This window comes from Bidens hawaiensis, unplaced genomic scaffold, assembly GCF_021521415.1.
Source record: "Bidens hawaiensis isolate Kalapana, Puna unplaced genomic scaffold, B.hawaiensis_p1.1 tig00011228_1, whole genome shotgun sequence".
Classification (NCBI taxonomy): Eukaryota; Viridiplantae; Streptophyta; class Magnoliopsida; order Asterales; family Asteraceae; genus Bidens; species Bidens hawaiensis.
Window position 1 is genome coordinate 321,811 of NW_027491873.1, and position 23,847 is coordinate 345,657.

The 23,847-nt window shown below is 39.6% G+C and overlaps 1 protein-coding gene and 1 pseudogene across 2 annotated transcripts; one reads left to right on the forward strand and one right to left on the reverse strand.

Moving 5' to 3' along the window:
• Window positions 1-5,181: 5,181 nt before the first annotated feature.
• LOC143537554 (protein CELLULOSE SYNTHASE INTERACTIVE 1-like) lies at window positions 5,182-13,554 on the forward strand (annotated as a pseudogene). The gene is made up of 6 exons (XR_013136075.1): window positions 5,182-6,074; window positions 6,175-9,156; window positions 9,241-11,785; window positions 12,561-13,015; window positions 13,165-13,281; window positions 13,380-13,554. The product of XR_013136075.1 is annotated as a protein CELLULOSE SYNTHASE INTERACTIVE 1-like (transcript).
• A 7,017-nt stretch (window positions 13,555-20,571) lies between these two features.
• Window positions 20,572-22,743, reverse strand: LOC143537555 (large ribosomal subunit protein uL4-like). The gene is made up of 2 exons (XM_077031303.1): window positions 21,634-22,743; window positions 20,572-20,836 (listed from the first exon to the last, which is right to left on the reverse strand). The coding sequence occupies exons 1-2, from the start codon at window positions 22,732-22,734 to the stop codon at window positions 20,723-20,725; spliced, it is 1,215 nt and encodes a 404-aa protein (XP_076887418.1). The 5' UTR covers window positions 22,735-22,743; the 3' UTR covers window positions 20,572-20,722.
• Window positions 22,744-23,847: the final 1,104 nt, after the last annotated feature.

Below are 23,847 nucleotides of genomic sequence, written 5' to 3' on the forward strand. Positions count from 1 at the left end.
GATATTATCGGCGTTTCATTCAGAATTTTTCCAAGATCTCTTTGCCTCTTACCTCTCTCACCCATAAAGGGAAACCATTCGAATGGGGTTCGAAGCAAGAGGAAGCCTTTTGTACGAGGTTAGTCTCTAACCCGAAATGGTCCAAGAAGCCACCGATGTCATTGATTAAATCCGTAAAAACCTCTTAGCCGCTAGAAGTCGTCAAAAGAGTTACGCCGACAAACGGTGAAAACCGATCGAATTTAATGTTGACGACCTTGACCTTCTAAAACTATATCCTTGGAAGGGGGTAGTCCGTTTCGGAAAGAATGGTAAGCTAGCTCCTCGTTTCGTTGGTCCTTTCAAAATCCTTGAGCGTGTTAGGAAAGTAGCTTATCGATTCGAATTACCGCAAGAACTTGCCGGTGTTCATCCGACATTTCATGTTTCGAATCTCAAAAAGTGCCTAGCCGAGGGTAATCTCCATATACCTCTCGACGAAGTACATGTCAATGAGTCGATGATCAAGGTTGAACGACCCGTTGAAATCATGGATCGCAACGAGAAGAAAACCAAGCGTAGTCGTATTCGGTTAGTTCAAGTTCGAAGGGAATCACGGCGTGGCGCAGAATTTACTTGGGAACGAGAAGACGCAATGAAAGAGAAGCATCCACATTTGTTTGCATCATCGTCATCAACTTAATTTCGGGACGAAATTTCCTAAAGTAGGGGATACTGTGACATACGTAAATTTCGGGTCACTTTTGTTATGTAAACCCGACCCGTTTGTAACCCGAATATTTCAAATATATAAAATATTGGATCTTGTCATTTAAAATATATAAAATATTGGATTTTTTTATTATGCATTGTTTGACTATTTAAACATACTCATTTTTATGCAAACCATAAAAGAATCTTTATACCCAACGCTTCACTCCTTCCCTATATATACACACCCATCTTCTTCATTTTACTCTCGCTACATCTCCAAATTCTCTCTCAAAACTCCATAGATTCAAGGTTGTTTTATATATGAGTTCTTGAAGGTTTGACTTCTAAGAGTCAAACCAAGTTTAATCTTTCATTCTATTTAGCATATGTAGTCTTATTAACACTTGTTTATGGTGGTACAACATATATATAATACATACCCCTTGTTTCCTTTGGTAGTTGCTTCTCCGGCTCCGATCGGTTAAGTTTCGACCTCGTAAGGCAAGGCTTCATGGAGGACTTCGTGTTCTTGATATATATATATATATATATATATATATATATATATATATATATATATTGTTGGTGCATGTTTTGTAACAGATGATCTTTTGTGTTTGTTAGAATTGAGAGCAACGGTCAAAGGGGAGTCTGTTGGTGCATGTTTTGTGACCGTCGCCATGCAATTCAGACCAGCGGAGACGCCATAGGTGAAGTTAGAACAACTTCGCCTTAGGCGAAGTTAGAACAACTTCGCCAACGGCGAAGTTAGGACAACTTCACCTTATTAGGCGAAGTTATCACAACTTCGCCATAGGCGAAGTTATGAACAACTTCGCCTACTGACGCCTACTGAAGTTTATATATATATATACGTGTGTCTTGTTTAGGTTAAGTATCCAGAAATTAGTGTGTGTTTTGAGCAGTTTGTTTGTTTAGAGAGAGTAAGAGACAAGGAGAGTCGTGTGAGACGACCCAAGGTAGAGCTCACCTCGGGTCGGACGTGTTTCTGTTTATGTTACGGTATGTAACGTGTTTGTTTAATTATTATTATAAAGAATCTGCAGATTTGTTTATCCCGTTCTTGTATTTGTTCGTGTATTTGTTCGTGTACGTGTTTGTGTTCTTCATCTTTACACCAATAAACGAGTCTAGGAGGATTCCGCACTCCTAGACCTCGTGCGGATCTCGTATCGATCGGCGACGCCCCCGGGGGGGACCTACATGTTTTTTTTTTCCACAAAATTCAAGTTCATTGTAACGTGAGGACGAGAGTCTGTAACAGTGATATTACGTCACGTGTTTGAGTTATAATATATAACGTGTGTTCGGTTATTCGTGTGTTTGTTTGGTTTGTGTTCTATACTCGTAACGATCTACGCAGGGATTCCGCACCTGAGTAGACCGATATATCTCTTTAAGGCACCGGATCGGTTTATACTTCATGACCATCCAAGGTTTTCCATCAGCTCTCATACCTCTATCCTTGTCTTCAACAAGTTTTCCCTTCTGTGGTTTCAACAGCTCAAACTTCTTTTCTTTTATACTCTCCCTCCACACAATTTTCTCAATGACTCTAGCCATATTATCATCATTTCGATTGATTAACCCCATTCTGGCTAAGTCTTTCACTTCACATTCCGGCAGTGTATTCAACGACCTTAACATTCTTTTAAAATACTGAACGCCGTCATACCGTTTAATCACAAAGAGCTTCAACTGCTCATCATAGATCCAGCAAATAATCCCTTTCTTCGCTTCGGCATAGCCTTTAATATTGTAACTCTTCTTAAACATTGTAGGGACCGCTGGTTTCTTCGTTTTGACGAACCACTGAGCATAGCCTTCCTTCCACCTAGGCTGCTCTTCCCATTCAGTCTCATCGATTACCGTCTCATTACCCATATCTGCTTTCTCCACACCTGGAATGTCATGCTCCACATTCTCTTCAACTATTTCACCTTCTTCAACATCTTCTTCAATCACAATCTGAGCTCCAATCTTCTCAATCTCCTCAGTAGGCAGCACATCATCATCAAACATCACATCATCATCTAATTCTTTCAAAGCATCAATCACATCATCTTCATCATCAACCATCACCACCTCATCACCACCAACTGCACCTGCAGACTCCCCCTGAGCTGTGGAAGTCCCAAGAGCTTGAGTAGTTCTTGGCAACTCACCACCTGCACCTTTCGATGCATTGGGATCATCGTCTCTATCATTTCTCTTCTTCTTCCATTTTGCTATACTTTTTGATTTGATCACGACCTTCATACTCCATAACTGGTGGAATATAACCATCCTGGATGCATACCCACATCTTCGCATCCTGGTATTTGACGTATTGTATGAACCGATCCTTCCATGCAACGAAATCGGTTCCCTTCAGCAACCTTGGGGCCTTAGTAGCTGACCCTGCTTCAACTTCCATCTTCACTAACTCAGAGATGTTAATCGACGACATCTTTCCTGAAAAGTAAGAAACCCGAAAAAGATCAAAATTTTTTCTGAAAAGTACTGTAGGCGAAGTTACGGATAACTTCGCTTAAGCCTTAACTTCGCCGCTGATTAACTTCGCAGATGATTAACTTCGCTTAAGGTAAGCGAACTTAGGAGGTAGGCGGAGTTGTAGAGAACTTCGCTGAGTTAGGCGAACTTGAGAAGGTAGGCGAAGTTGTGAATAACTTCGCTTAACCTTATATCTTCGCCGAAACCCTACGTATCCTGACGGCAACTTCGCCTGATGAACACAGACGTTTTTGCAGATCTGAAATCTGGATTTTACGAGGTTTTGACGGTGCAAAGGCTTGAACACGATAGTAGGTGGTAAGATTGACTCAAAAACACAGAAAACACGTCCCGCGAATAGTCGAAACGGGACGATTTCTATACCCGCGTGAATATCCCGAACCACACAATCGAGCAAAAGCTCTGATACCAATTGTAGGTTCCCTGGACGGATCGCACGAGATATATCGGTCTACTCAGGTGCGGAATCCCTGCGTAGATCGTTACGAGTATAGAACACAAACCAAACAAACACACGAATAACCGAACACACGTTATATATTATAACTCAAACACGTGACGTAATATCACTGTTACAGACTCTCGTCCTCACGTTACAACGAACTCAAACTACTGAAACGAACTTAAACCACTAACTTAAACCAAGCCGTAAGCTGGTATATAAATACACGACAACTTCGCCTGGCATGTTCAGGCGAAGTTGTCCATAACTTCGCTTGACTAACAAGTTCGCCTATTAAGCGAACTTGTCAGTAACTTCGCTTAAACATACAAAACATAATTAAACATTACAGACTCGATTACAGACACTAGATTATGAACTACTGACACTATGCACCAACAGACTCCCCCTTGGCAGTAGCTTCATATCTTGATCTTTAAGCACTTGTATCGTAATCTTCAATCTTGTCTCTTCACGCATGCACTCCTTCTCTAACACAAACTGACACAACTCTTTGATACTTCCTCGCTTCGTCCTTCCAAGCAGGAATATAAAAGATTTTCTTCTCATTAAGCACCTTCAGATCAGCTTGCGATAAGTTTACCAAATGCATCGGATCGTAAACTCTTAGGAGCTCCTGTTCATCCTCGTCTTCCATCACCGCCTCTGCTGTCTCACAATCCACATACCACCACTTTAGGTCTTTAAGCACATCCTTGGGCATTAGCTTCATCGGTACTTCTTTAAGGCACCGGATCGGTTTATACTTCATGACCATCCAAGGTTTTCCATCAGCTCTCATACCTCTATCCTTGTCTTCAACAAGTTTTCCCTTCTGTGGTTTCAACAGCTCAAACTTCTTTTCTTTTATACTCTCCCTCCACACAATTTTCTCAATGACTCTAGCCATATTATCATCATTTCGATTGATTAACCCCAATCTGGCTAAGTCTTTCACTTCACATTCCGGCAGTGTATTCAACGACCTTAACATTCTTTTAAAATACTGAACGCCGTCATACCGTTTAATCACAAAGAGCTTCAACTGCTCATCATAGATCCAGCAAATAATCCCTTTCTCGCTTCGGCATAGCCTTTAATATTGTAACTCTTCTTAAACATTGTAGGGACCGCTGGTTTCTTCGTTTTGACGAACCACTGAGCATAGCCTTCCTTCCACCTAGGCTGCTCTTCCCATTCAGTCTCATCGATTACCGTCTCATTACCCATATCTGCTTTCTCCACACCTGGAATGTCATGCTCCACATTCTCTTCAACTATTTCAACTATGTCTGTTGTAGGAAGTTAAGTGGTAGTTGGATTTGTTTCTGTTAATATAATAGTAGATGATTTGACGTGTGCGATTTTATGCTTATTGTGATATGTTAAGATTTGTATGAAAGCAATATAAAACGCACCCTGTTTAGTGACTGGATGTGGTTCCTGATGTGCATGCGGTATAGATCAGGTTGATATAGCTGCCCGGAACTGTGAACAAACTGTGAATGTTCTTCCATTAAAGTAATATATACGCATAAATTAATAAGAATTGTCTATTATATTAAAAAGAGTTCAGATTCTATAGTCCAATTAGAACTTTTGTTACACAAGCAATGCTGGAAAGTTGGCATTTGTTTATTCATGAATTACTTGAACAAATACTATTCCTTCATTCATGCATTGAAGCATGACCACTTTTTTGAATTGTTCGTGTAATTGTTGTTTGTATTGACAGTATGTGAAAATTGCTCTTAAAAGATGATCCTCTAATCAACACAGGAAAAGAACAACAGGGTCTACCTCTTCATAGATATTTAAGCTTGTTCTAATGTTCCCTGAATGTGTCATGCTCTATGTAATAATTCTTTTTTTTTATGCTGTGCTACATTTAGTGTCAACTTGCTCAAGTTGAAATTTTTTAGTTTTGGATTTTAAAAACAAAAAATTGTTCAAAATCTTCAAGGGTCTTACCATGCATAACAAAAGACTATGACTAGTCAATGCTACTTGATGCAGTTTCTAAATAAGTTGAATTAGTCTTACATTATATGCCATTTCAAGTGTAATAGATGATGCTGGGTAGTTGGAGTGGTAAATTAAGACCATCTATATCTTAATGAAAGAAACGTTATAATATTATTTACATGATTGTCATGGTGTTACTTCGGCTTTGCCTAGGGTTGCCACCATTTTATTATAACCAGTTTCAGTTATAGTCTACCCCAACTTATTTAAAACTAAAGGCTGGTTGCCCTAATAATCCATTGCATTTGGGTTGCCCATGATTTTTTATTTGTATTTCAGTTATTGACAGTTACACAATGTCATTGCAGGAAAGAAATGGGAGTGGTGTACCTGAAAGAGAACCTCAGACCCCACAGTCCCTATTAAAAATGGGCTCTAGGTCAGTTTGGTTACGCAGACAGACAATTTAATGCTTTTGAAGTTCTATTTTTATCTAAAACTGTTTGCGTGATGATTTTTTTAAATATGTTTGTCTCTAGAGAGAGGAGTAGCATGGAGGATCCAGATGGGACATTAGCAAGTGTTGCTCAATGCATTGAGCAATTAAGACAAAAGTCATCATCCCCACAAGAAAAAGAGTTTAACTTAAAGCAGTTGCTAGACCTGATCAACACACGCGAAAGTGCATTCAGCGCTGTCGGCTCACATTCCCAGGCAGTCCCAGTTCTAGTCTCTCTCTTACGTTCCGGGTCACTTGGGGTCAAGATGCTGGCGGCTACGGTATTGGGTTCCATGTGTACAGAAAATGAGCTACGGGTCAAAGTTTTACTGGGGGGTTCTGTTCCTCCGCTTCTTGGTCTTCTAAAGTCAAATTCACCAGAAGGTCAACTCACAGCTGCAACCACCATTTATGCTGTTTCTGAAGGTGATGCTAAAGATCATGTGGGGTCCAAAATTTTTGCCACTGAAGGGGTTGTGCCCGTGTTGTGGGAGCAGCTTGAAAAGGGCCTTAAATCTGGGCACGTTGTTAATGGTTTGCTGACTGGTGCTTTAAGAAATCTTTGTAGCAACACCGAAGGTTTTTGGTCAGCAACAATTAAAGCTGGTGGTGATGATATTCTCGTCAAACTTCTCATGTCTGACCAACCGAACACTCAACCAAATGTTTGCTTTCTCCTGGCATGTATGATGATGGAGGATGCAACTGTATGCTCAAATCTATCAACTTCTGAGACTACTAAACAACTTCTTAAGTTTTTGGGACCCGATTATGAACCTCCTGTTAGAGCACAAGCAGCAGGTGCTTTAAAGTCTCTTTCAGCTCAAAGCAAACAAGCGAGAAGAGATATAGCAAGTTGTAATGGCATTCCTTCTTTGATTAATGCTACAATAGCTCCTTCAAAAGAATTTATGCAAGGTGAAGATGCTCAATCTTTACAGGAGAATGCCATGTGTGCTCTTGCAAACATTTCTGGTGGGTTGTCACATGTAATCACAAGTCTTGGTCAAAGTCTTGACTCGTGCACTTCACCTGCACAAGTGGCTGATACGTTAGGAGCTTTGGCTTCTGCTCTTATGATATACGACAGCAAAGCAGAAAGTACCCGGGCATCAGACCCGTTTGATATTGAGCAGACGTTAATTAAACAGTTTAAGCCTCGTTTACCATTTTTAGTCCAAGAACGAACTATAGAAGCTCTTTCTAGTTTGTATGGAAATTCCATTTTTGCAAGCAAACTTGCGAATTCTGATGCAAAACATTTACTGGTTGGTTTGATCGCAATAGCAATCAATGAAGTTCAAGATGAGTTGATAAAATCGCTACTTGTTTTATGCAACAAGGAGGGGAATTTATGGACTGCTCTTCATGGTCGTGAGGGTGTTCAGATGTTAATTTCTCTTCTTGGGCTTTCATCAGAGCAGCAGCAGGAATGTGCTGTTGCGTTGCTTTGTCTTTTGTCCAATGAGAATGATGACAGTAAGTGGGCCATCACTGCTGCTGGTGGCATACCACCACTTGTTCAAATTCTTGAAACAGGGTCTGCTAAAGCACGTGAAGATTCTGCAACGATTCTTTGTAATTTATGTAATCACAGTGAAGATATAAGGAACTGTGTGGAGAGTGCCAATGCAGTTCCTGCTCTATTATGGCTTTTGAAGAATGGAAGTTCAAATGGGAAGGAAGTTGCTGCCAAGACATTGAACCATTTGATTCAAAGGTCAGATACAGCAACTATAAGTCAACTTACTGCATTGTTGACCAGTGATCTTCCCGAGTCTAAGGTTCATGTTTTGGATGCATTAAAAAGTTTGCTTTCAATCGCCCCGCTTTCTGATTTACTACGTGAAGGTAGTGCTTAACCTCTACAAATGAAGAGACTCGAGCTAATTCATCAATGGCGCTTGCTGGAATCTTTAATATGAGAAAAGACTTGCGTGAAAGCAGTATTGCTGTAAAGACTCTATCCTCTTTGAAAAAGCTTCTAAATTCTGAATCTGAGAGCATTTTGGCAGAGTGTTGTGGATGCCTTGCTGCAATTTTTATATCAATCAGGGAGAATGATGATGTGGCGGTTATTGGCAGGGACTTGTTACCTGCATTACTTACACTTGCAAAATCTCCAGCTCTGCAAGTTGCAGAACAGGCATTAAGTGCTTTAGCGACCCTTTCGTTGGATAAAGAAGTTCCAGAAAAGATATCTCCTGAAGAGATTATTATGGCTGCAACTAGGGTTCTTAGTGAAGGCAAAACAACCAAAAGGAGCCATGCAGCAGCAGCAATTGCTCGACTTCTTGATTCCAGGAAAACAGATCCTAGTTTAACTGAATATGTGAATCAAACAGGAACTGTTCTTGCATTGGTTTCTTTCATAGAATCCAGTAATTGTGTATCTATTGCCACATCAGATGCAATTGATGCACTCACTGTTTTGTCAAGATTAAAAGGTTCACCCGGGCACATTAAACCTGCATGGCAAGTTCTTGTTGAGAATCCTGACCGAGCGATCCCGATTGTTTCATTCATGAATGGTGCAACAGCTCTCTTACAAGATAAAGCAATAGAAATCTTGTCAAGGCTTTGCCATGATCAATGCATAGTTCTTGGAAATGCGATTACAAGATCCAACGGTTGCACTTCATCAATTGTGAAAAGAGTAATTGATTCTTCAAATCCGACTGTGAAAATTGGTGGAACTGCACTTCTTGTTTGTGCCACAAAGGCAAATATTGAAAGAGTTATGGAGGACCTTCATGAAGCACATTTGCATTCCCATATTGTTCGATCTCTTGTTTCAATATTGAGCTCTCCAAATTTATCTAATTTGGAAGACATAAGTATCTGCAGATGTTCTGTAGATGAAAAATTTACTGGTACATCAGTTATAAATGGTGCAGGTATTTCTTTATGGCTACTTTCTGCTTTTGCTCGTCATGATGGAAAATACAAAATTGAGATTGTGGAGGCAGGAGCTGTTGAAATTCTTTCAGGAAGAATCTCACGTCTATTTTCATACAGTCAGGTATGCTTAAAACTTTAAATGAATTTGTTAGATTAAATAGTTTGTCAAACATTAATTTAATCCACATCACTTTAACTTGTGCAGTTGGATGCTGATGAGGATACTAGCATCTGGATATGCACGTTACTATTAGCAATCCTATTTCAAGACAGGGATATTGTACGAAATAGTGCAACAACAAAAGCTATCCCAGCCCTTGCTAGTTTCTTGAGGTCAGAGGGTCCCGCCAACAGATATTTTGCTGCACAAGCTATAGCTAGTCTAGTAAGCAATGGAAGTAGAGGAACTATTCTATCTGTTGCCAACTCAGGGGCTGCAGCCGGGCTTATTTCCATGCTCGGGTGTGCTGACGTGGACACACTTGATCTGCTACAGCTGTCAGAAGAGTTTTCTTTGGTTCATTACCCAGATCAAGTTGCTCTCGAGAGATTATTCAGGGTTGATGACATCAGAGTTGGTGCCACTTCTAGAAAGTCAATCCCAGCTCTAGTTGACTTGCTGAAACCAATCCCGGACCGGCTCGGTGCACCGTTTCTTGCACTTGGACTTCTAATTCAGCTTACCGGAGATAGCCCTTCAAATAAGATTGCCATGGTTGAGTCTGGTGCTTTAGAAGCTTTGACTAAATATCTTTCACTTGGCCCGCAAGATGTCACTGAGGAAGCTGCTACTGTCCTACTTGGCATCCTATTCAGCACTGCTGAAATAAGAAAACACGACTCAGCATTTGGTGCGGTGAGTCAGCTTGTAGCCGTCTTGCGTATGGGTGGAAGGCGTGCACGTTATAGTGCTACAAAAGCCCTGGAGAATCTGTTTTCCGCCGATCACATAAAAAATGCAGAATCTTCTAGACAAGCTGTTCAACCATTGGTGGAAATTTTGAACACTGGTTTGGAGAAAGAACAACATGCTGCTATTGGTGCGCTAGTTAGACTACTCAGTGGAAATCCATCAAGAGGTCTTACTGCTTCAGATGTTGAGTTGAATGCAGTCGATGTTCTTTGTAGAATCATTTCATCAGATTGTTCACTAGACTTGAAAGGCGATGCTGCTGAGTTATGCTCTGTATTATTTGAAAACTCAAGAATTAGATGTACAGTCACCGCCAGTCGCTGTATCGAGCCGTTAATATCACTTCTTGTTACCGAGTTCAGTCCAGCACAGCATTCAGTTGTGCGTGCACTGGACCGACTTCTAGATGAGGAGAATTTGGCTGAATTGGTGTCTGCACATGGTGCAATAGTTCCTCTTGTAGGTCTTTTTGAGAGCCGAAATTACATGCTTCATGAAGCAAGTTGCGGAGCTCTTGTTAAACTGGGAAAAGATAGGCCTTCAGTAAAGACTGAAATGGTGAAAGCTGGAGTCATTGAGAGTGCACTTGATATCCTTCCGGAAGCACCTGATTTTCTATGTGCTGCTTTTGCTGAAGTTCTCAGAATACTGACAAATAATGCTGCAATAGCAAAGGGTCAATCTGCAGCAAAGGTGGTCAAACCTCTTTTCTTGCTGTTAACAAGGCCTGAACTTGGACCAGATGGTCAGCATAGTGCTTTACGGGTTCTAATAAACATCTTGGAGCATGAGCAGTGTCGTGTTGACCATACTTTGACTCCACACCGAGCCATTGAACCGCTTATTCGGTTACTAGATTCCCCTGTTACAGTTGTTCAACAGTCATCAGCTGAGCTTTTATCTTACTTGCTTCTAGATGAAAACTTCCAGAAAGATTCTATAATGCAACAAGTAATCGGTCCATTAATGCGGGTTTTCGGTTCTGGCATTCCAATTTTGTAGCAACGGGCTCTAAAGGCTCTTGTTAGCATTGCTTTAACTTGGCCTAATGAAATTGCAAAAGAGGGCGGTGTAAGTGAACTGTCAAGAGTCATATTATCAGTGGATCCTGTTCTTCCTAATCCTTTATGGGAATCAGCTGCTACTGTTTTATCTAGTATATTACAGTATAGTTCTGAGTTCTATTTGGAAGTACCTATTGCAGTGTTAGTCAGATTGTTACATTCAGGCTCAGAAGGAACCGTGATCGGTGCATTAAATGCACTTTTAGTTCTCGAAAGTGATGATTCTGGCAGTGCAGTAGCGATGGCGGAAAGTGGTGCAATCGAGGCTCTTTTACAACTTCTCAGATGCCATCTATGTGAGGGGACCGCTGCAAGACTTCTAGAAATTTTATTACATAATGTGAAAATCAGAGAAACTAAAGCTACCAAATCGGCTATTGTACCATTGTCTCAATATTTAATGGACCCACAAACTCAAGCTCAACAGGCGAGATTGTTGGCGACTCTTGCTCTTGGGGACTTGTTTCAGAATGAAGCTTTGGCTCAATCTACTGATGCTGCTGTAGCTTGTAGGGCTTTGGTGAATTTGCTTGAAGATCAACCTTCAGAAGAAATGAGAGTGGTGGCTATGTGTGCTTTGCAGAATCTTGTGATGAATAGTCGGTCTAATAAACGCGCGGTGGCGGAAGCTGGCGGTGTTCAGGTGGTGCTTGATCTGATTGCTTCAAGTGATTGTGATACTTCGGTTCAGGCTGCAATGTTCATTAAGCATCTTTTCTCTAACAATGCTATCCAAGAGTATGCTTCAATTGAAACTGTCAGATCTATAACTGGTAAGTTTTTGTGTTATTTGGTCTGTAAATGAACGTTTGAAAATTTACTTATCAATACTTACATAGAAGCGGCAATTAGGGGTGCAAACAAGCCGAGCCCGAGCTCGGCCCGTGAGTCGCTTTTTCAAGATCGAGCTCGGCTTGGTCTAATTACATTTTTATATGAAACATAATATATATTATTTAGTCATTTTACCATAATTATATATATATATATATATATATATATTAGTACATTAAAAAAGTTATATAAATAATATGCTCGCGAGGAGCTCATGAGCCTGAACAGCTTGTTTACACCCCTAGTAGGAATACCAACTCATGTACTTTTAATGCATAAAACCTCCTAAATCATTACCAAAAAATCCAGGTTACTTTTGAAGTAATATATTATGATATACACCATCTTAAAAATTTTAAAAATGTTATAAGAAGTGTTTGGTCAACCCACCGACCACCCCGTTTTGACCCACTGTTTTGACCCATTCAAATATTACCCATTTTGACCTATTACTTTGTACACATTTTGCCACCTCTGTTGCCGAGCCAACATACAAATTGCCATATACATATCGAAATTTCTTCACATTATATCAGTTTTTGATTAATAATGTACTTGTTGAGTCATATTCTGACTGTAACAATAAGGGTGCATATTCAATTATTTGCCAAATAAAGAGTGTTTTTGATAACTAATCAGTATTCAGATGCATTGCTCAATGCTCATCACACACTATTTTTTAATAACTACTGTTAATACTTCTGAAACCTGCAGCTGCAATTGAAAAGGATTTGTGGGCAAATGGAACAGTGAACGAAGGATATTTGAAAGCTCTAAATGCACTTTTTGGTAATTTCCCACGTCTGAGAGCAACCGAGCCTGCAACCTTAAGCATCCCACACCTAGTGACCGCCCTTAAATCTGGCTCAGAACCAACTCAAGAAGCTGCATTAGATGCACTGTTTCTTCTGAGGCAAGCTTGGTCAGCTTGTCCACCTGAAGTCTCAAATGCCCAATCAACTGCTGCTGCTGATGCAATACCATTGTTACAGTTTCTGATCCAATCGGGCCCTCCAAGGTTTCATGAAAAAGCTGAGTTCTTGTTGCAGTGTTTGCCCTGGACATTAACAGTTGTGATTAAACGTGGCTATGATCTGAAACAGTCGGTTGGAAACCCGAGTGTATACTGCATAGTTACATTGGGCAATACTCCTTCAAGGCAAACCAAGGTACATTTCTTAATACTTTTTTGGGCCTGAAAGTGAACCAGGCCTATGCATTTACTTAATTATCAACTGCACTTACAGTTACATTTTACATTTTGTTTCTGTTACATCAACATCGGTGATCAAGTTTTGTGACATTCAATGTTTTGCAGATTGTATCAACGGGGCCAAATCCCGAGTGGGATGAGAGCTTCACATGGTCCTTTGAAAGTCCTCCAAAAGGCCAGAAGCTACGTATCTCATGCAAGAATAAAAGCAAGACGGGGAAGGTAAGTCTAATATATTAAAAAACTTTTAACTTTCATATTTAACTGTTTCATTAGTTACAGTTTATAATATGACCGTCATACCCTTGTTGTTTGGGCAGAAATCGTTTGGGAAAGTGATGATCCAGATTGACCGTGTTGTGATGATGGGTGCGGTGGCGGGCGAATATGCATTGCTGCCACAAAGCAAAAGTGGGGCCCAGAGGAATCTTGAAATAGAATTTCTGTGGTCCAACAAGTGATGTTCTCCGGGTCAAGTATATAACCCCATTACATCATCATCATCATCATCATCATCATCGTACTCAGTATATTCCACCAATAGCAATGCTATGGTAGGGTCTGAGGAGGGTAAGATGTAAACAACCTTACCTCTACCCCATAGGGATAGAGAGGCTGCTTCCGATGAGACCCCCGGCTCGATAGTAGTTTTGCATCAAGCCTTGGACATAAGGCACATAGCACTCAATCATCGGGACACCGGCTGATCGGTGCATGTGCCCTTGTCTTTCGGCTATCAACGGCCACCACATGATGCCTGATTAACCTTCCCCCACTTTTAACGTTATTTTCACGAGATTAGTAAAATAACGTCAAAATTAGTGCAATTTTACTTTTGCCCACCCGAGAGTTCACACATATATACATTATATGCGTGCACCGCCAGCAGGGCATCCCCATTACATTTTCTGAAATGGAATTAAAACAATTAATAGTATATAGTGTTTTGTTTGCTGGTTTATTCTTTTGTAAAATTCAAAGTATAGCCATGAGATGTATACGCAACTTGCTTTTGTATTGTTTGGCTGTTGTATGATACTTGTAGCTTTGAGGTATTGTTATATATTATTCATCCGTAATGACGATTGATTTGTGTCTCTTCTCTCTAAACGTCAAAAACGCCCTATTTACCTGTCCTACGACCTGTGTCGTAAATGATATATCATAACAAGTTGAACTTATACACAACCAAAAAGGAAAAGAAAAAAACACACTTTAAACTTATGAAAACATGTCTTTGCGAATTGCTCTTTGATTACCAACAAAAGAAACAAGGTAACATACTGATAATGAGAACAAGAATATCCCCAATAAGTACTAGTGTGGGATTTGAAAGAAGCTGCTCGACTAGATTCGGATTTCTGCTTCACATGGATCGGCCCAATCAACTCTTTGCAAATCACCAGTTTTGAGGGTGTAAACAAACAACTGTGTCCTAGACGTGCACAAATCGGGTTCACCTTGAAAACCCGAACCGGTTCGGAACCGGTTTTTTTCACACCGGGTAGAAAATGACACCGGTTCCGGTCAGGAACCAGTTCGGTTTCCGACCCGAACCGATGCCCAGAAATGCAAACTTTTAGGAACCGGGTAGGGTTGGAACCGGGACCGGTTATTACGTAAAAACCGGTTCCACCGGTTTTTTTTTAAATTCAAACATTATAGCCGTTAGAAACCGGTTCCAACGGCTATATAGCTGTTTTTGACCGTTGGAACCGGTTTTATTACTATATTTAGCTAATTTTCATTCTATAAATATCAATATATGAGTGTGTACTTGTTAAACCACTTCCAAAACTATAAAACACACTCCAAAACACAATTAAGCTTAAACCGACAACAAATGGCAACTAATGACGACGTTGTTATGGTGATCGAAACAACAAGATGCCCCGATGTTTGGGTTCATTACGATTTGTGTCTAATGACCGACTCACATGAGATGGCACGTTGCAAATATTGCTCGAAGTTTTTTAAAGCAGGGTCCAACTCGACATTACGAAAACATACGAATAAGTATTGTCGAGAGAAAAGAAGTTTGGATGCTAAAAAAACGGAAGTGGGAGAATCGTCCGGCTCTACAACCCAAAAATAATTATTCCCGAATTAAAACGACGGACTTTGTTTTTTAAGTTTTAGTTGTTATGTTTAGTATCGTTTATGTTTTAATAATGTTTGTAATAGTTATTGTTTAAATAAATAAAATGTTCGTCGTTATTAAAAAAGTAACAAAAAATTAATCATGAGTAACAAAAGTAATTATAATTAAACAAATCAAAACAAAATATTAGTTGAACAAGTTACAAATAATTTTACTAAAATAAATAAAAAACACAAATTACAACTCTTCTTCGTCTTCATTCTCGTCTTCACCCTCGTCTTCGTTATCGGAAGAAACCCCGTCCTCCGCCTCCTCATCATGAATATGACGCTCTATTGGTATTTCGTCTTCAAAGTTCGTCTTGTGTTGTACACGATCCACCGCATCCAAATGGTCCTTTAGGCAAATGCAAACCTCTAGAGACTCGGGAGTTAATTTTGTTCTTCGCATAGATAACACCCTCCCACTAAGAGAAAAACCGATTCGGAAGCAACCGTTGAGGCTTGTACGGCAAGCAAATCACGAGCCATGGTGGATAGAATGGGAAATTCGTTTTGTTTACCTTTCCACCAAGCCAACAAATCAATATTGCGAATTTCGTCGACCGTTGCGCCCTCAACATAGTTTGCTCCACTATATCGACCAAGTTCGCTAGTTGGTGTGTTTCCTCTTTGCCTCTTAGATGCCGATTCACGAATCCCATTCATCAAGTTTATAAGTGGGTCATTGCACGGCCTACTAGTTGTTGTTTTTTTCACAAAAGACGATCTCGTGCTTGGACCATACATTTGAAAATAATGGTCATAAAGGTCTTGAAGGTTTTTGTTGAACTTGTCCTTCGCTTCCGTCGACAACTTCGGGTCAATCTCGTGCATACCTAAGTTGTCGAATATTTCCTCAATCGTTGTTTCAACCCCATTAACATTCCAATAGGGGTTTAATGCGGCGGCACAAGTAAAGACCGGCGGTATGTTTTCAAAATATTTTATGAACTTTTCTTTCATCACCGCAACAATATTTTCGAAGAGTTTGTTCTTTTCCGCAAAGCTTTTAAAAACACAAGACATATAGTACAATTCTTGCAAAACCCAACAACTAGTAGGGTAATAGACTCCCGATAATTTTGTTGTTGACTTTTTGAACACGTCAAGATACTCCAACAAATAACCGACTTGGACCCAAACACTTTCCGGAAACATATCGGCCTCGCGTTCTTCAACAAGATTTTTATGAAAAGCTTGTAAAGTTTGGCGTTGGGCAAAAGCACACTTTAACATATGACAAGTTGAGTTCCAACGGGTTGGAACGTCCCAATTCGGCCCCAAATACTTTCTTTCAACCGACTTGCAATAGTTCTTATATTCAAGATGTCTTCTTTTACCACTTTTGAAGACATCTTGTAACATAAGTCTAAAGTATTTTAAATCATCACAAATGTTTTCATTGTCAAGACCTATTTGAATAACCAAGTTGATGATATGTGCAACACATCGGACATGAAAAAAATCCCCGAAACAAGGTGGTGAATATTTAATGATAAATTTTTCAGCCGCCTTAGTATTGTTTGAAGCGTTGTCAAACGAAATCGAAAATATTTTATTTCTCAAGTTGTAAGTCGTTATAACTTCATCAAGTAATTCAAACAATTTTTCGGCGGTATGTGGGAACGGGAATTTTTCAAAAGCGATGGTGCGTTTCATCAATTGCCATGTCACCGGATCAACCCAATGAGCGGTGACACATATGTATGATTCGGGCAACCCGTGTGGTGCCGACCAAACATCGGTAGTTAAACTAACCATGGCTTCTAAAGAATGAAAAGACTCGATTAACTCTTTTTTTAGCACACTCCCACAACCTGATACAATGACGTCTTAAGGTAGTACGACTTACATGTGTGTATCGCGGTTGTAGAGTTTCTCGAATCAACGACGTCAAATCCTGGTCATCAAAGTGGTTAAACGGCAAACCTCGTTGAATAACGAACTTTGCCATTCTATCTTGAACTTGAGTCGTGTTGTAACGAAATAGTGTACCATCTTTACCCAAGTCAATTTGATCGGTCGCGCCAATCCCTTTCAACGCCTTGCAATATGGCTTCTCGATGTGCTTTCTCAAAGTAGAGTTGGAATAGTGCTTTAATAGTGAACCACATAGTTTGCAACGAGCCTTTTGATAACCTTCGTCATCCACAATCAAATCCCAATTCTTCCATATGTCCTCGTTGCGGTTATGGTTGACTATCGTAACAACCCTTGGGTCCTCCGTAGCAGGAACGGGGGCAACAAAAACACTCTTCTTAGCCTTCTTGTTAGTTTTTTTGATGGGTGCCATAATAATATTTAGTTGGATGGTCGGGTAACAGAACGAGTTTGCTAAAGGAGTAGTATTTTAGTTTGTTTTTGAGTTTGGTGGTGAAACAAGTAATGGAAAACAACTTATATATAGTTTTTGGGCTACAAGAACCTGTTCCAACGGCTATATTACCGTTGGAACCGGTTCCAACGGCTATTATTTGTCTCAAAAACCGGTTCCAACGGCTATATTACCGTTGGAACCGGTTACAACGGCTATTTTGTGTCTCAAAAACCGGTTCCACCGGCTATATTACCGTTGGAACCGGTTCCAACGGCTAGTTTGACCTGTGTTTTTTCGGGTAGGAACCGAACCGGTTACAATTAGGAACCGGGTTGGAACCGATGGGGACATACAAATAGGAGAACCGGGTACGATTTTCGGGTACAAAAATACCCAAACCGGGTATTGGGCCAACCGGGTAGGAACTGGAACCGGTTCCGGTTCGGTTCCACCAGTTAGGTTCCGGAACCGGTTTTTTTGTGCACGTCTACTGTGTCCCTCCACCGCAGGTCAACAATATGTCCCTGTCTTTGTTCCAATAACCCAAAACCTCTACATTATTATACTGCGGTGGAATGTCAAAGCTACAATGCAGCACCCATTCTTCTTGGTGCTTCAATATCCATAATTCGTTGCAAACACCAGCATATGCTAAACAAAGACAAAGCAACAACAGGTCAAGTACATTGCCTTTCAAGAAATGCTTCAACAGGATGATCTTTTTTTGCCCTTTGATCGATTAAAGTTGCCATTAAATGTTTATATTAGCATATTCGGTTTTAACAATGGGTTTCGGATTCACCTAACGCAATCATTCGCCATATTGACACTTGGTAGTACTTACTGAAAATTTGAATACTTAGAATCAGTTATATATCTGTTTACATACAAAAAAAGTCCACACGCCACAACATGCGAGTATAAAACCTTGCTTATACTTGGTTTGTTATATATACTACCAAACCAATAAAAAGTTCAGATGAGGCAATATAATTTAGTTAAGTTATTGACTACTCTCACTCCCCAATAAGAGTAGTCTAATATGTTGTTTGACCTTTAAAAGTCAAACTTTAAAAATGCCCCTATAAACAATAAAATCAATATGAAAACAACAACACGTGCAGAGATTAAGGATTAAAGATTAAAGATTATCTTGCTTCAAGCTATAATCCCCAAATTTAAAAGGCAACCACATAAACAAAGTACACAGATAATTTATTGAGATTTGTAATATTTCTTCACGATTGTACAAAATGATACAAATACCGATTATTCCCGTCAAAATTAGGGATTTCAAGTCAAAATATAACACCCACAAATATCCTTATTACATGAATCCATAAAATAGGTCAAAATGATAAGAAAAACATACATAGGTCTACTTTGTATCCTCTTGAAACCAAAATGGCACCGGCTTCTCTAAGATTAAGACGTTAGTGTGATTCCAAATATTTGGTATTCGTAGTGGTGTGTATGTATTCCCGGTTGGGTGTCGTTGCCCTAATGTTCGTTTGTGTGGTGATTTATGTATCACAAACAAACATTAGATATATCCGATTTCTAGCCGTTATCGGTGAGCTGCTATCACAAAAGGCCTTATTACATAATTATCCAACCCTTTTCCTCTTTCCACAATCATATTACCAATTTACCCTTTTGTCTTTTGTAATTCCTACCAAATCAGTTTCATTCCAAAAGACATTGTTCTACTTGTGATCACATAGGAATGCTGATGATGGTTTCTGCTACATACGATCAATAAGTTGAACCGAAACTATTTAAAAAGATGGATCAAGGATCAAGTGCTTCGGGTTTGAAACATGCCTTTCTATCAATCCACGGGGAATCAAGAAGTAAATTGGTGTCAACAAGTGGAAATCCTGGAATATATATGTACAATACTAGCCACATGAGCGAAAGGACTCCGTCACCGATCATGAATAATCAAACAAATATTAATGCACTTGTATCCAAAGCTTCACAGCCAAAACATCTCTCTTGGTTTATATCAGTGTCTAAATAGTACTATTCGGCGCAGTGGATATCGACTTCTTAACTAGACTTCGGTTTTAGGATTAGACATCAACAAGTTGTATCTACAATAGAAGAGTGCACGTCTCTACATTATCTGTTCCATGCTTTATAATTTCAAATATATTGTGAGATATTTAGTTTTGTATATCTTTCTATTTTGACACTCATGGAAACAATCTGTTACACATAACACTAACATATATTAAAAATATTACTGATGTTGATATTATATTTCTATACTTCGAAGATAATCACGAGTGAATAGTGATCACGACATGCTTCCACAACAAAACCATCAGTCCTTTGGCTAATGAGGTGCTCAAGCAGCTCAACACTAACACATACAACCCAAACATGCAGTGAATGTACCGGCTGGTAAAAGTTTATTAACTAATAACTTCAAGTAAATTACTAATCACCGGCTGGTAAAAGTTTATTAACTAATAACTTCAAGTAATACTAAATTATGCATCAGTTGGGGTTAAATCACTAAACGCTTCTCCAGCTGCAGACTCAAAAGTTGCCTTCTAGGCAACTGTTTTGTTGACTTTTAAGAACTAAGGGGGTGTTTGAGATTCCTTATTTTGTCTCCTTATAACTTTTTATTAAGTTAATAAGTTTTAAGTTAATAAGTTACAAAAGTGTAACTTACTGAACTTTTCCTCTCACAATATAAGCAATCCCAACACCTTACTACTTTCCAATAAGTACACGCCCTAAACTACGCTTCAACGATCAAGTCAATCTACTCAAAAGCTATATTTAGCAACCACCATCAGGAGCACATTTTTCATATTTCAACGTTTTATCTACTCTATTTTTCACAGTTTACAAGTTGACAATTCTACTTAGGATTTTCATAAAGATAAGTCATTTTAATAGTTTAATTAACAGATCACTAAAACAAAACTAAAGTTGGTTTCACATCTTCAAGCTGAAGCCTATTCGTACATAAAATGCAAACAAAAAACAACAGAATAACACAAAGATATGCAATTGTCTTTACAGAAAGCTCAATCTTAACAAAACTCAGTGCCAGACAAGACCAGCGATAAAACACGGATGAAAATTTATGTCTAGAACAAAGATCAAACGAAAACACATTGTATCAACTACTATTGTTTTAAAAAAACCTAACAGACCAACGCAACACATTAAAAAGTAGAGAAATCACTGTGAAACTCCGAGCCACTTGGTGAACACATCAAATTCAGCATAGTCACTGTCTGAAATCATTGTCTTGTACCATGCCTTGCTAGCAGTCTTGATCTTTGCAGCTTCCTCCTGTTTCAATAAAACAAAGTTAACAACCAATAAACGATTAGTACAGCCATTAACAAAAAGTAATAAGTTTTACACAGAACAAAATAATGGCTACAATTCTATTTCAAGGTTGAAAGCAGCATAACACATAAGTGCAGATCATCACACACCATCATATAAAAGAACATTAAATTTGGTTAAATAAACAAAAACACTAAAAGAAAAGTAAAAAGGATATTTTTTTCAAACCACAACAAAAAAATAAAATGCTAAAACTAGGCAGCATCAAACCATAAAATATATAAAAACAGGGAGGGAAAGTACTTAAAACAGATATTCAAATAAGAATAGTGTTTTTTTTCAAATGAATAGTATATATATTACAGTAACATTGGCTTGTGTCAACAAAAGAAAGGTGATCATGGTAAATAAAATATGAGATGAAAACAATATTTATAACAAAAATTTTAGCCTAGTAACGAAATTCAGTTATAAGAAAACACATAAACGTAGGACCAACAAAACTATACACCGAATTAAGTAAACACACAACTAATAAAAGCTACTTATCATACCAATGCCTAAAGTGTTGCAAGCAATAGCTTAATAGCTTATAACTAATAAAAGGTAATCAAACTAGTGAAAAACAATAAAACAATAAGCAACATTATAAATAAACAAAATGATCAACTATGTAACCACAAAACTAAAACCATAAACACCTACACTTAAAACACATATAATCAAATGCAACATCATATATATAATAAGTAAAAACTATTAACAAATGGTAAAAAACAAAGGTAAACCGAATGTACCTTGGTGATCGGCTGCCTCTTCTTATCCAGCTTCTCCTTCTTCGCCTTCTTCCTCTGTTCCTCCGCAAGCAACGCCATCCGCTTCGCCGTCTTCGCATACGGGTTCAACCTCAACATGGTATTCAAATTCTTCAACGGGTTCTTCTTCATCGGAGCCCGCTTCACCTCATCCTTCTTCGGCCTGACCACCGACTGCACCTCATCCGAATTCACAATCCGCGCCAAGTCCGCATTCACCATCTTCGCCCTCGGCAACACGTATCCCCTCTTCTTCGAACTCGCCTTCTCAAACGACCCGTAAATCTCATCCAACTTCTCGAACGCCGACTTCGTCCAAATTATAAACCGACCCAAATGCCCACCCGGTGCAAGCTTCAACAAATTCAACCTCTCCACATTAACAATCTCAACACCCGGTATATTCCTAAAAGCCTTAACCAACTTAGCACCTTCGGTTCCGTACACAATTAGAGGACCTTTACGAGATATATACCTCCGGTTTCTCATTTTACCCTTTCCGGGTCGGATCCCAACCGAATCCTTAGCCTTTTCAGCATCCGGGTAAGCTCCGATTTGCTTCAAAGCTTTAATCGCATTCTGGGTCTTCTCAATACCTTCAGCTGAGTCACTAACAACCAACGGAAGCTCAGGCACGCTCTCAATCCGGTGTCCACGCGCCATCACAAGCGACGGTATGGCGGAAGCGGCAATAGCCGAAACGACGGCGTATCGTTTCTGGTTAACGTTGATCTTCCTGTGCCACCTGCGCCAGATCCTGGTGGGTGCGAACATGCGTCCGCCACGGCACATGTTTCCAAACGCACCTTGGCCGGCGCGGTGGGTCCCGCCGCCGGGGACACGTGGGATACGGGACACGGCGCGGCCGGTTCCCCAGGACTCAGCGGAGGTCTGGTGGCCGGCTTTGCGGGAGACGGCGTAGGGTTGGCGGGAGTTTTTGGAGATGTTGGAGTGTACGAAGTTGACGATGTCGGGTCGGATGGAGGCTTTCATGACGTGGGGTAGTGGGAGGGTGGTGTCTGTGGCCATGTCGGAGTCCAGTGCTTGGACGGAGACTAAAGGGCGTGCGGCGGCGGAGGCCATTTCTGGGGTGGAGGGTTTGGTTGTGGAAGTGGTGGAGTGGTGAGGTTTGTATATATTGGATGGGAATTAGGGGTTTTTGTCGTTGGATGGGCTGAGGCCTGCTTTTGTAAGTCTAAGTGGGCTTGGTTTTATGTTTTTATTGGATTTTTGGGCTCAACTTTACGTGCGACTTGATAATTGATATAGTTATGGAGTATCTCATTAGAGGTGCATAAAATACTCGGTTACGGAGCTGACCTGGTGTACCAGACTCGGAATTGGTTTCTATACATACCTGAACCGTGTGTATGATCTGGTATTAGATTTCTCTCCAGAACTGGGCCAAAAATAACTGGTCAAAACCCAACCTGACTCTACCGGAAAACCAGGTCAAATACCCGACTATACCTGTAACCGGTTCCTACCCAGTTTCGGGTTAAAAAAACCCGATTTGTGCGCCTATAATCCTAATAATAGTAAAATTTTGTTGGTTATTATTTATGGGTTTTAAAAGCATTCCTGGTAAAATATAATGTGGAGTTCAGCATATGTTAAATCTTGAATATTAAAGGATTTTTTAAAATGTAAAAAACTAAAACAAAAAATAAGGTTTGCTTTTGAAGGTGTATGTGTTGATTTGGTGTATGGATGATATTGAATGTAAAGTGATAGACCAATTCCTTTATATGTATGTCGTATTTCCGAAGTCTGCTTAAGTTAAGAAAGGGAGGGAGAGAAAGGAATGGGTGTTCCTAAGTTTCATTTTGGGAAATAAATGGAAGGAAATATAAAAATGTTGTGTTATCAAGAAGAAAGGAAAATGAAATGAGGGAAATTGAGATGTTTAAAAGAGTAAATGCTTTCCTTTTGATTTGAATGGAATTAAAAGGAAAGGAAAGGAAATGAAATAAAGGGAAGAAAATGAATGGAATGGAAGAGAAAGGAAAGAAGTTCATTTCCTTTCTTTCATGACATGAACTCACTAACATTGTTGTATGGTCTCCCACAAGACATGAGTACATTCCATTAGACTCTCTCTTATATCTATGATTCTCCATTCTTCATGTATAGCCACCTTAGAGTCACCTCGCCATCCCCTCCATCATTCACCTCACCTCACTCGAGTTGTGTTAT